Here is a 12,656-nt window from a genome sequence, read left to right as displayed (position 1 = left end):
ACTGGCCAGGACCAAGGGGCAGAATTTAAAGGAGAAACAAGGAGCCCATGGTAACAGTTTTCTCCCTGGGATGGTGCATAAAGGGAGGAGAAGAAGGTGGGGTGGACGGGGCAGCTGAAACTCACATTCTTGCTGTCAGATATGAGCTCCAGGAACAAAGCCAGCCGCAAACCTATGCAGAGCACTTGGGACGCACAAGCCACTGTTCTAGGGTTCAACACACTTAACCTTCCCAAACTGTGCCAGGGCCCGAAACCATGGGAGTACTGGCCAAGACGCCACAAGGAACTGGCTGGAACGAAGAGGAGCCATGGCACAGAGAGGTCAGGAAACCTTCCCCAGGTCACACAGGCACTGGGCTGTGGAGCTGGGAGAAAAAAGGGGAAGGAAAACAGATTAGAGCTGACGGGAACTGACTAGGGTGGTGCAGAAATAGGCGTAGGCAGGTGGAACTGTGGACGGAGAGTGTGTGCCTGGGAATCTACACCTGCACCTGGCCTGCCCAGACATCTGATGCAACTCCTGCATTGTTTTCTGTACAAACAACAGCACGTGCACTCAGATGATTTCCCCTAGAGAGCAGGACAGTTCTCGCATGTCTCAGGCACGGTTTCTTGCTCGAGCTGGCACACACCTGGAGTCCGTGCCCCAGTGCATGGCATAGATCTTGGCCAGGTGCCCCCGCAGTGTCCTCCTGGTGCGCATCTGGATTCTTCCCACAGGGTCGATGTTATTTGTGATCTGAAAACAAATGACCCTGCAGTCACCATTCTGTGACGGACTCACCTCCCCGAGGGTTCTCTCTGCTACTCCCACCGCGGCGCCCACCCCAGTCCTGCCACCAGATCTCTACTGGGACTTGTACCATTTCCAGGGTGCCTAACCGTCCTTCATGGTTCTCAGGAGACTCACTGCTCTATCTGGTCCTTCCTCGCCTCACTCCCTACAATAGGCCACGCACAGTGCTGGCCACAGGGAGGCCTCTCTCCTCCCTCCTCCATCTCACCAACTGTGGACCAGCCCAGCTCCATCCCCCCAAGCCTAATGGCCCACTGCCCAGGTCCACAGCCAGCCCCACTTGCGTGCTGCTCACGGCCATCAGGCTGTGTCCTGACCTGGGCAACAGCTACCCTCTACTATGTCACTGCTGCTCGTGACAAGCTGCACACGCAGACTTGCTGACTCACTCCAACATGAAGAGCCCCAAGGTTGATGACTTGGGGTGCACAATGGAGCAGGTGGGTCAGGGACCTCAGAATTCAAATTTAGGCAATTCTGCGCAGCACAATTTTTCTTTAACTTATTGCTTAACCCCAATTAGTGTGCACCCCTTAAAGCACTAGGACACTGTGACATATTTTAACCATCCTCACTAGAAACATGACTCTACTTCCACATGTTTCCGTCTGTGGACAATAATCGTAATTTTTTTAATGAGGCAAAATTCACCACTTTAGCATATTATGACCAGTGGTACTCAGCACGCTGACAATGTTGTGCGATGCCACCTCTCCTGGTTCCAGAACATTCCCACCTCCCATGTCCACTAAGCAGTCACTCCCAACTGTCCCCTCCCTAACCCCTGGCAACCACTCATCTATTTCCAGTCTCCCTGGATCGACCTATTTTGAGCATTCCTCATCAGTGGAGTCCTACGTGACTTTCGTGTCTGGCTTCCTGCAACCAGAACCATGCCTCTGAGGCCATTCGTGCCAGTCGAGCGCCGCACTGCGCTCCTTTCTGGGGCTGAGGAACCCTCCACTTTGCGCATTTACCACACTGTCTACCCACCCCCCAAGTACAAACATTCGGGTTGTCCCCACCCCCGGCTGTGTCTAGGAGCGGAGCTGCTGGGCCATAAGTTAGGGTTAACTTGGAGAATTTGCCAAATTAACTTTCAGAAGTAAAAGTTCTAAGGCAGATTTCTTTAAAGGCAGGAACCTCCAGAATACCTTACTAAAACAGCACTATTTTACAACTCTGGCCTCTACATTAGTTAGTCCTTATTTAAGGCTTGAGAGACTTATTTTTCATCCTAAAAACACTGCTTTCTAGGCCGAGCAAGAGTGCCATCTAAGTGAACACGCTCCCAGAGTGGCTCCCATCCTCGCTGCGCAGCGTCGGAGCAGAGCTCGCCCAGAGATCCGCAGGCCCCGCGTCTGTGCCTGGCAGGCAGCTGTGTGAACTGGTTCTTACCTGAGAGAGAGTTGCATCTGCACATGCTTTCCTGGCATCCTAGAAACAACAACAATAAGAGGAATCAGTCAAGTTTTGGGTACATTCAACTCAGGTGCTCACACCAAGAGCTGCAGAGAGCTGCTACGCGCTGACAGAAACAGAAAGCAGGCGGAGGTCTCTCCTACTCTGTCCTCCAATGCCTCACAGTGCAGGGCCACTTGTGGGCTGTCCAGGCAAACCAGTCTGTGCCCAGACCACACTCAACACAGAGAACTAGAATCTCAAGTATGTTCTAGGCCTGCAAATCATCACACCTGTGACTCCTTAGACATGGGCCATACTGGAAGCAGGGTGGCACTGGAGAACCCCAGAACTGGGAGTGCCTCTGGTCCTGCCTGCCAAGGCCCCATATCTCCATAGATCTGCACATCATGTCCCCTTCTGTCTTTTTAACAGCCCAGCAGGAGCTATGACCCCCGAGAAAAGTGTCTGAGAAGCACTGGGTGCCTAGCCCAGAGCACTGTTCTTCTGGGCTGTGTGAGCCACGAACTCTGTTTTCAAGCCAAGTAATAGCTAATGCTGTCTATGGAAAAGAGCGGAGGATTTGGTGTGACTTCCTGGCTAGTCCCTCTCGTTACCTATTATCTTATCTAGGAAATGACCTAGTGAGGAAGGGAAGATCTAAGAAGGGATATACTAAAGTTAAGAAAACGCTTCACTGTCCCTAAGTGATCAAAGTTACTACAAAATAAAACCTTGAGATCTCAAATTAGTGTATATATATTTGAAACAGCCATACAGCAGAAAGGAAAAAGAGACAATAGCTCAAAGTTTGAGTGCAGAAATAATTCCCCCCAAAATTATAACATCTCGTAAGAAAAAGTGTTTGTTATGGAGTCACCTGACAAGCTGCTTTCACAGTGGCAACTGGCAATATGATGGCTCTGACATACCCAGTGCTGGTGTGGGGCCCCAGAAGACCCTCCTCCAGGGCAAGTGCCTCCCTGCTAATTGTTTTGTTTGTTTTGTTGTTTCCTGCCCTCCCTGCTAATCGTCTTCATTCCAGAAAGCTGGTGGGAGTACCAACCAAGAACGTGAAAATACATTCACGGAGACTGTTATCATAAATGCCCCAAAGATCTAAGTCCAAACTTAAGTTACGTGGTTACATGACATTCCACTTAATGAAGACTGGTTCGTTAATTATATAAATAAAATACAAAGTCCTGTGTCATCAAGCACTCCATGCCCTCCCTCCCCCACCCCCCACCCCCGGTCTGGGGTTAAAGGGGATGTGGGGGAAGATCCAGAATAGTAGGTCTTTCCTCAGTAACGTCTACCTGTCAAGGACTGAGCTGGACACTTACTTCTCAATTCCATTCTTGCTGATGTACCTATAGCTTTTAATTTTAAGATATAAACAACAAAAAATTTTAAATGGAAAAAACAAATCATAGAACTTAAGCAACTTCACCCTGGCTAATATGTACAAAATTAGAAAACATTTCATAATGTACCACATAACAGACTATACTGAAACTTTTGATATACTGAAAAAACATTTTAAAAGGTAAGAACTGATAATGTCCACCCAGTCACATTCGCCAACAAGGCTCGCGCAAACGTGCACACTTCTCAGAACCTGCACCGCAACTCCTCACGGGGCAGGAGACATGAGAAGGACAGTCTCTGCAGCTGCGACAGCCGGAGACCTTTGTACCTTCTGTGTCCCTCACTCCTGGCTCTGAACGGGCTGGAGAAGACGTGTACCACTGTGTGGTATGCGGTGCTTGGCCCGCGCTGCGTGTGGGGAGAAATGTCACTGCAGGAGACAGTTCACTTTTCCTGGAATCTGTCCAAGCTATCAACTCGTCCGACCACATCCCACTCTGCTCAGCCACTGCTGGGCAACCCTAGAGACCGGCCCTCAGCGAGCTGCTCACCTACACAGGGCTGGAGTCACTGCCTAACATGTCTGCGCCTGCATACTTTGTGGCATTCTCTTTATCATCATTGAGCACCTGTAGCTGAAGACATGCATTCCTACGGGACTGCAAGCCTCCTCACAAATACAGTCAGAAGAGGATGAAACAGTTCTCTGGTGTCTTTCAGCCTCTCATCTTCAGTTACCATTTCTTATTCACTGTGCTCTGCCTTTTCTTTCTTTTTTTTTTTTACAGAAACAGAAAGAGAGAGAGAGAGAGAGAGAGAGAGAGAGACACTTAGAGAGGGACAGATAGGGACAGACAGGAAGGGAGAGAGATGAGAAGCATCAATTCTTTATTGCAGCATCTTAGTTTTCATTGACTGCTTTCTCATATGTGCCTTCACTGGGGGGCTACAGCAGAGCCAGTGATCCTTTGCTCAAGCCAACGACCTTGGGCTCAAGCCAGCGACCATGGGGTCATTTCTATGATCCCATACTCAAGCCAGTGACCCTGCACTAAGGCTGGATAAGTCACTGAGCTTGGGGTTTTGAACCTGGGTCCTCTGCATCCCACTCCGACACTCTATCCACTGTGCCACTGCCTGGTCAGGCTTGCTCTGTTTTCTTTAAGAAGCACGTATTCCTTGGGCAATCAGGAAAAACAAGTGTTTTTTCCCACTGAAAAGGAAGTCTTCCCTTCCTTCGTGTACCAAACGCACACAGCTCCGCTGACCCTGCGCTGAGCAGACACTCGCACGGCAGCAGCTTCAGAGACAAAGCCAACAGACAGTGAAGGTAGCGGCTCAGTGCTCCCTTTGGAAGGTCCCACACGGGAGCCAGGAGCCCCAGGTGCCATGGTGCGTGCAAATGGAAGTATTGCCGTCTAAGACACACTGCATTCTCAAGACTTAGAGCAAAGAGAATGTAAGATAATGAAAACATTAAGGATATGTTGAAATGATATTTTAGGTCTGTTGGTTTAGATAGTTTGTTAAAAATTAGTCCCACCTGTTCCTTTTCACATTTGTACATGTCACATGCGGCTGAAAGTCCTGTCCCCGAGGAGGACTGCCTGATTCTGCAGTGTACTGGGGTCTCAAAAAGAGGAGAGACGCAACTTTCAGCCTTTGTCTTTTCTAAAGATGGAGGTGCTAAAGATAGTGATGGGTTGAAAAAGGAAAATTCTGTTGTGAAGCATTATCACGAAGGGTCTGGGTTTCACTTGTCATCACAAGCAGCTGAGATGACATTCAGAAGAGCTAAGCCATGCAAACTTCCTTTACAGTTGTTAGGACAACAGAATTCTGATGTCTATATTTTGGGGTGTGGACAGAATTAAAAAACACTCTACCTTCCTTATTTCTATCAAGCTGTCATAGGTCTTTCAGATGTTAAAAGATTTGAAATTCTTACAGCAAAAGGACACTTTCTGTTTCCTCTGTGGCTGCAGTCTCAGATAATCCCATTATCTGTTCTCAAGTTCATGGAAAAGTTGGCTAAAATGTTGACGCCCCTTTCTCCGGTTACCACCAGGCTTCCTGAACATAAATGGTCATTTAAAGAGAAACAGCTAGGCGCCATCATTACCGTGAACTCAACATGGTTGAGACACCTGTGGAAAGCGATGCTCTGACCAAGGCGTCCGAGAGAAAGCTCCTCACCAAGTGGACAAAAGCTATCTATGTATGTTGAGGGTAAGTTTTTGCTGCTAAGTCCACCCATTTTTCTCTCACTCTTCCTATCAACAGTCTGAGAACAGAAACATCTACTTGTACTAAACATGCCTCTAAAAAACATCCAGTTAAGAGGCCTCTCTCACAAATCTGGAGGAGAGAACTCGCTCCTTTTAAACCCACTGCTCCTCCCTTCTCAAAACTTCTCGGGCTCCGCAATGTAATGTTATCCATCAGGGACAGAGCTGTTTCAGAACTCTGTGAATGCTGTTCTTTGTACAGGCTGCTGAATTGCAAGTGGCTATTTCAATCTTCAATTAGATGCATCTGCTCTAACAGCCTATGAAAGCGTTGGCTCCAATAACCTTCCCGAGGGAACACTCTTTTCAAAACCAACAAGGCAGGTACCTAAATACCTTCTTGTTATACTGGCACCGGCACAAGGGGGCGGGGGGCATCACTCCATACAGTGACCTAAAGCATGCCACAAAGTTACTCCTGAGATTAAGGAAAAATGTACAGAGGGATATTTATGAATTTAATGGAAACATTTTACATATGCAAATTATGACAGACTAGAAAACTAAATCCTAAAAATAACGCACTAGGCCAAATAACAAGATCTGTAATTATGAGTACATCCTGGGCCAATGAAGATTCAGGCTCAGTCCCAAACACTGAAGAGTCATTCTGTAACCTATCCGTCCTAAGTCAGATAACATCTGACCCAAAATGCAAATGATGAATACAAGGGCACACGGGCCACGTACTCTGATCTGGTTTTTCAGCTGCTCGGCCTCCTGCCGTAGCTGGTCAAGTTCACTCATCTTCTGATCTCAGCGCCCACCAACGCCACCTCAGAGAATCAGATCTGAAACAGAAACACACAGAAGTTAACAATCACTCACTAATAAATGAAGCAGGTAAGAAAAGGAGATTGAAATTTTGAGAGCTATGGTCTCATTATAAATCAGAGACCTTAACATTCATTAAAACTCAAAATGCCTACACCAAGGGCTGGGTTGATAAAATACAGTTTCTACTATTCATTAGTTTTGTACACTGACAATGTCTACAAATTACTCAAAACACAGTGATGGGTTGAAAAAGGAAAATTCTGTTGTGAAGCATTTTCACGAAGGGTCTGGGTCTCACTTGTCATCACAAGCAGCTGAGATGACATTCAGAAGAGCTTTTGCATGAAAAGTCAGGTCAGGAAGCAGGGTGCAATGGCCATCTGGCAACCTAGTACCTCCAAGTCACATCAGTAACCTTGAACCCATGACTACCACGATGTCAGCATGCTCGCAGAGAAATTCTTAAGGATTGGGTGTGGTGTCCAGGAGGCCTCTGGTTCAGGGACAGTGTGCACTCCCACCAAAATGGGCCCTGGGATTCCAGCCAACTGAGAACCCACACCGCAGCCCCTACAGGTCAGGCCAATTCAGGCCGAGTACCAGCAGCCCTGCTTCAATGGCCTGGCAGGCCGGGTGCCATGATCAGGACATGGCAAAGGGTGGGGCCCACTGCACAGCTCTCTAGGATGGCGACATACGCTAACACAGTCTTACAACTATTTCTGATCAAAACAGCCGATTCAAAAGGCAATATGCAGTGAGTATCACAAGGAGGCTTGGCCGACACAGGACACCTGCAGCTCCCACCCTGGAGCAGAGCCATTAGCTGTTGGCACCGCACGAAGACATTTACCTTTGTGACACGGGGGAATGCCCTCTCCCGTCTGCACGTATAGGACAGCGATTTGTGAATGTTAACATATGAAACAATAATAGTGCCAAGAGAAGATGAAATAATTTTAAAACAAAGGGCTGTGCTGTCCTCTTGGGCTCTGGAACCGCCCGCACCCTCTCCAGCCCAGGCACCTCCCAGCATTCACCAGCTGAGACAAGGGGCCAACTCTGTGCAGACAGTTCTGCAGAGCGGGCACTCCACCCTGGCGTCCCGTCACACAACCGTTCTCAGTTAAAACGAAGGTTCCTTACTCAATCCTTCCCAAGAGGTATGAAGAAAAATAACTGCCAGTGGTGTCATGACACACCTGGACTTAAAATGTTAGTTTTAGTCAACAAACATAACTCCTGATTTTTTTTTTTTTTTCAGAGAGAGAGAGAGGGATAGACAGGGACAGACAGACAGGAACGGAGAGAGATGAGAAGCATCAATCATCAGTTTTTCATTGCACGTTGCAACACCGTAGTTGTTCATTGATTGCTTTCTCATATGTGCCTTGACCACGGGCCTTCAGCAGACCGAGTAACCCCTTGCTGGAGCCAGCAACCTTGGGTTCAAGCTGTTCAAGCTGGTGGGCTTTTTTTTTCTTTTTTTTTTTTTGCTCAAACCAGATGAGCCCTCGCTCAATCTGGCGACCTCGGGGTCTCGAACCTGGGTCCTCTGCATCCCAGTCCAACGCTCTATCTACTGCGCCACCGCCTGGTCAGGCATAAGTCCTGATCTTAATTGAAACACTAAAACATTTTTAAATTAAGGACTCAAAATGACAAACTCCTTAGGTAAAGACCCAACTTTCAACATTAGGTGGGATACCTCTTGAGATTTTAATTGGCTCCTTTAAGTGGATGTTGTTTTTTACACGGCACAGCAGACTCTAAACATAATAACTACCCAGATATATAGCTTTAAGCTACAGAAATAAATTTACTGAAAACTTAAGTTTCTCTAAATTGAGAAGCTCCATTTAACTCAGTTACCTCACAAAATTTCAGAAGCAGTAATGCCAATACTGCTTACTTTAATATTCAGTCACAAGCAAGAGGACAAACCAAACTATTTCTCTTTCATCAGTAAACAGCAAAAATTATTAATACTGCCTTTTGATTACAACTCTCTCTATAATCAGTGTTCCCATTTGAGTCTCAATTAAGAGATTCAAAATCCACGAGTTAATTTTTAAGAAAAGGAGTACTCCTATTTCTACTCCTAAGTGTCCTGTAAGACCCTATTTAATCTATACAGTATGGTAAGAAAGAAAGATCTATTATTAGACATTTAAATTACATTCTCTATTCTCCATGTCAAAGATGTATTTCTGAATATCAAATCTGGAAAAGAAGTTTTTTGTAGATGGACTTTCACTGGTGAAGGGACACCCGGGGTCTCTAGCACACTGGCCACTTCATGGGGGGGGGCAGCACTACCTAGGACCACTGTGCTGTGCACACACATCCATAGGACGGCCCCTTGGCCATGAGCTAACTAGGACACTGAACTGGCCCCAGAGTGTGGGGAGATGGAGCACCATGACCATCACAGGACAAGGGCAGTCACCACTCCCCAGAGACACCACATCCCACGGAATCGTTCTCACTCCCAGACAATGAACACTCCCCCAGCGCTCTTCTGTGAAGACACAGTAAATGAAATAAGGCACAGAACAGTACATAAAGGGCGAGGCCTTTCTTCCTGTGTCTATGGAAAGGGCGCACAATATGCTAATGAAGCAACCTTTTTCTACCGACACGAGAACATGTTACCTGTGGTTATTTCTAGAGAAAGACCCAGGAAAAGTGGGCAGCTTTTCTTTTCACATAATTTCTTACATATATACTTTTCCTTCAAAAAAGTTAATAGGTCATCTGGGCCCCAGACCAAGAAGCATTCACATTTCCTTCTCCATACTTGTCAGCGAAAAAAGGTTCCTTAATGCGACCCTTCTGCCAGGTGAACTACTATAAATCACCGAGAATACTAGAGATGGGACAGAAATCTGGGGAAATACTTATTATATGTTACATGGAAACAAATGTGTAATAACTACAGTTATTTTAAAAGAACAAAATACACTTCATTTTTTAAAAAAATGTTTAAAGACTAATGTTTTTGTGAGAATTCATGGTCATATTTTCTCTTGTTTTCCAGTGCAGGCAGTGCAGTTAAAAGCCTTACTTACATTTGCTTGCTTTTGCTTTTCTCTTCACTATCCGTCGTCCCCCAAGGCCTTCTGGAAACCCCACCATCAGGTCCCAAGGCCTGGTGGCTCCTTCCTTCTGCTTTCCTGGGTCAAAGTCACTGCTAAGCTCTAGCTGCGCTGATTCAGCACACTGAATGTCTAATCCACTAAGACAGAACCTGCTGAGAAATTCCCGTCTGTTCCTTATGAACATCTGCCACCGTCTTTGACTTAGAACTTCTGTTTCGGAAATACTTTTTGAAGCAATTTAAGTAACTGAAAAGCAAGCAGGTGAAGTGATCTACCCCAGCCCTAGGTTACAGGCAGCATCTCTGTAAATTCAGTGTCAGGAACTCCCCATCCCTTGGTGATAGTGTAGCGCCATCTCTGTCTCACCAAGCCCCCGCCAAGTCTGGGAAGTTCATGCCAGTGGCACTGCCAACACCCGACAGGTGCTGTACACTCACACTAATAATGACATGGGCTGCAAGTTCGATAACGCTTCAAAACAGAATTTCCAGTTCTGGTTCTGCCACATACAAGGAGTGTGCCTTTCACCCATTTTCACTCTGGAGTTCACTGCAAACCCAGGACGGTGTTCTCCACATCCCAGGAGGAGATGAAAATTAAACGAGGCAACTGGAAAGTGCCCCATCAGCCTTTCCGAGATTACCTGATGAAGTGACCCTCTCAAAAGGGCAGCGCACAGCATACACGTGGTGTCAACGGGAGGGCAGCCTGGGGACACCACTGCCCTGGCTGCTGCCCTTGGCCTCATTGCTGCACCAAGTCTGCAGCAGTCGCCTCTGAAACTTCTGAAGCCAGAGCCAGTCCATGGGGCCTCCAGCATCACCCCGCAGAAGTGACAGCCTCACTGACAGGCTTGGCTACACAAGGACCACAACTCACCTCCAAGACAAAGCAACACTTTGATATAGGAGTTTGCAGGAGGAATTGAAATAATTTCATTAGCTTTTCTATTTTTCTTTCATTTCCAAATCCAAATTAATCTCCAAAATTAAGAGTGCCAATCCAAAGGGCAACAGGCAGCTCCCGTTGAGTTTCACATCATGTCAGCAACTCTGAGACCACAGTGCAGCAGAGAGGTACCCTTCCACCAGGGGTTCCTGCCAAGGGTGTGGGCACACACCATGTGGACCCTCCGTCCAGCATGGGTGACCCACAGCCTCTCATAATCAATAGAATGATGGGTCTGAAATTCGGTTGGAAACAACCAAGAGGGTAAGAGGTGAGGGCACACACACAACACAAGTCTGAGGGGGGCTGTCTTAGTAGGGGATGGAGCTCCTTACATGACTGGCTAACTTATATATATATTTCAACTTTCCATGAAAATAGTTTTAAAAAGTGTTATGAGACTGAGTATCTTAACTCAGAATACAGATGTACAGACTTTCTGGAGAAAAGCAGGAAACCCTGGAAACATTCTGGGAACTTGAGAACAGAAAGAAGTTGCTGCTCTTGTGTCATAATGGGACTAAAGTGCTTAACTTAGAAATACTTCTTACTTAGAGTAAAATAAGATTTTGGGATTTGCTTTAAGATGCTTCAAGAAAGAAAGGAAGGAGGAAAGAAGGAAGGAGATTATACAAAGTTCGGTAAATGTTGGAGCTGGATGATTACTTAAAATTTTTACCTATATTTGAACATTCTCAATACATTAAAAAAACCAGTATTTCTTGGTATTGCCTGGCTACATTATAAGCAAGTATTAAATTTGCTATAAATCTTTTGGTTTAAAAGTGTGGGCGCACAGGTACCCCATGAGCAGGCCACGTCGTGTGGTGACATTTTTTCTGTGATGAGAAGGTCATCCTGTCATTTAGCCAGTTGTTTGAGGATGCAATCCCAGTAATTCCCAATTTGTCTGAACAAATGAACAACTGACCTGGAGGATTATGTCATGTTTCAAAAGTGATAGAAACTGGTATTAAGTTTTGATGATATAGGACCACCATGTTGGCTTCTGGCAGATCAGAAGTTGCAGACATTAGGATAGTCAGTGAAATGAAAAGTACACAGTAACCAGGTCCTGCGGGGGGAGGCTGGACAGTAAACTAAGATGGAAATCCTTGGCACACACCTGGGCACCAGTAATTCCCCGTGCTGTCTGCATACTGGCACACACTGAGTATGAGCAATCTGCCCACAACACCTGAGTTCTCACATTTCCCTGTTTCTCAACTTTCCGGTACAAATTTTAATAGAACTCATTGTAGCTCACATAGGGGTTTGCTATTAGAGAACACACAAAGGACTTCCACTTTTCAAATTTTACATTTGTGGACAAGGAGTATAACCTTACGTTGGTCCTGAACCCCAATCACAGTGCACCCATAAAGCACTAGGACCAGAGACTGGAATCATCCTCAGGTGAAGTACACTACACAACAACCATCTATTAGTTCTGCACCTGTACGTAAAGTGGACATACCTCTTAGCCCTTTACAAAAGGTCTGACATCTTTGAGGCCCCCAGCTGACCTTCCACAGGAGGGAGGAGCCTCATTTACCTCAGTTTACTAACTTTTAAACAAAGTTTCCTGTACTTTTCAAGTCAGAACAAAATCTACACAGATAATAAAGTCACTGATGGTAAAATACCACGTACACTCAAACTGAACTTGTGGGGCCCTAATGTGTCATTCTGGGAAGCCCATGCTGAACCCAAGCGTCACTGCAGGGGAAAGCCCCTGGGACGGCACTATGCAGGCACCTGCTGCCTGGTCCTCTAGTGATAGAGGAGGCATAGTGCGGCCATGTGCACCCAAAGGCATCAGCTGCTGGACAGAAACCAGCCGCACACCTATGAACAGCAGGACAGCGATCCCCCCTCCATGGACGAGTGGCAGAACACACAGCTCGTCTTATGACAATATGCAGAACAAATTGTTTCCATAAGACACCCCCACCAGGCAGCAGCAGAACCA

General features: G+C 46.5%; 1 protein-coding gene across 6 annotated transcripts in view; it reads right to left on the bottom strand.

Moving 5' to 3' along the window:
* The window catches only part of GNB1 (G protein subunit beta 1), a 94,636-nt gene that overhangs the window by 30,000 nt on the left and 51,980 nt on the right, over positions 1-12,656 (bottom strand). For 5 of the 6 annotated variants that reach the window (XM_066270668.1, XM_066270673.1, XM_066270667.1 and 2 more), the window contains 3 exons: positions 6,549-6,649; positions 2,197-2,235; positions 635-741 (listed from right to left, as the gene is read on the bottom strand). In XM_066270668.1, coding sequence (XP_066126765.1) covers positions 635-741; positions 2,197-2,235; positions 6,549-6,605 — 203 coding nt within the window. In that variant the 5' untranslated portion in view covers positions 6,606-6,649. Of the gene's footprint in view, positions 1-634; positions 742-2,196; positions 2,236-6,548; positions 6,650-9,706; positions 9,824-12,656 lie in introns of those variants that run through there. The other variant, XM_066270669.1, reaches the window with a different exon arrangement.

This window comes from Saccopteryx bilineata, chromosome 3 (assembly GCF_036850765.1).
Source record: "Saccopteryx bilineata isolate mSacBil1 chromosome 3, mSacBil1_pri_phased_curated, whole genome shotgun sequence".
In the NCBI taxonomy this organism is placed as follows: domain Eukaryota; kingdom Metazoa; phylum Chordata; class Mammalia; order Chiroptera; family Emballonuridae; genus Saccopteryx; species Saccopteryx bilineata.
The sequence above is the reverse complement of the archived record's forward strand: the minus strand, read 5'-3'. Positions and strand labels throughout refer to the sequence as shown.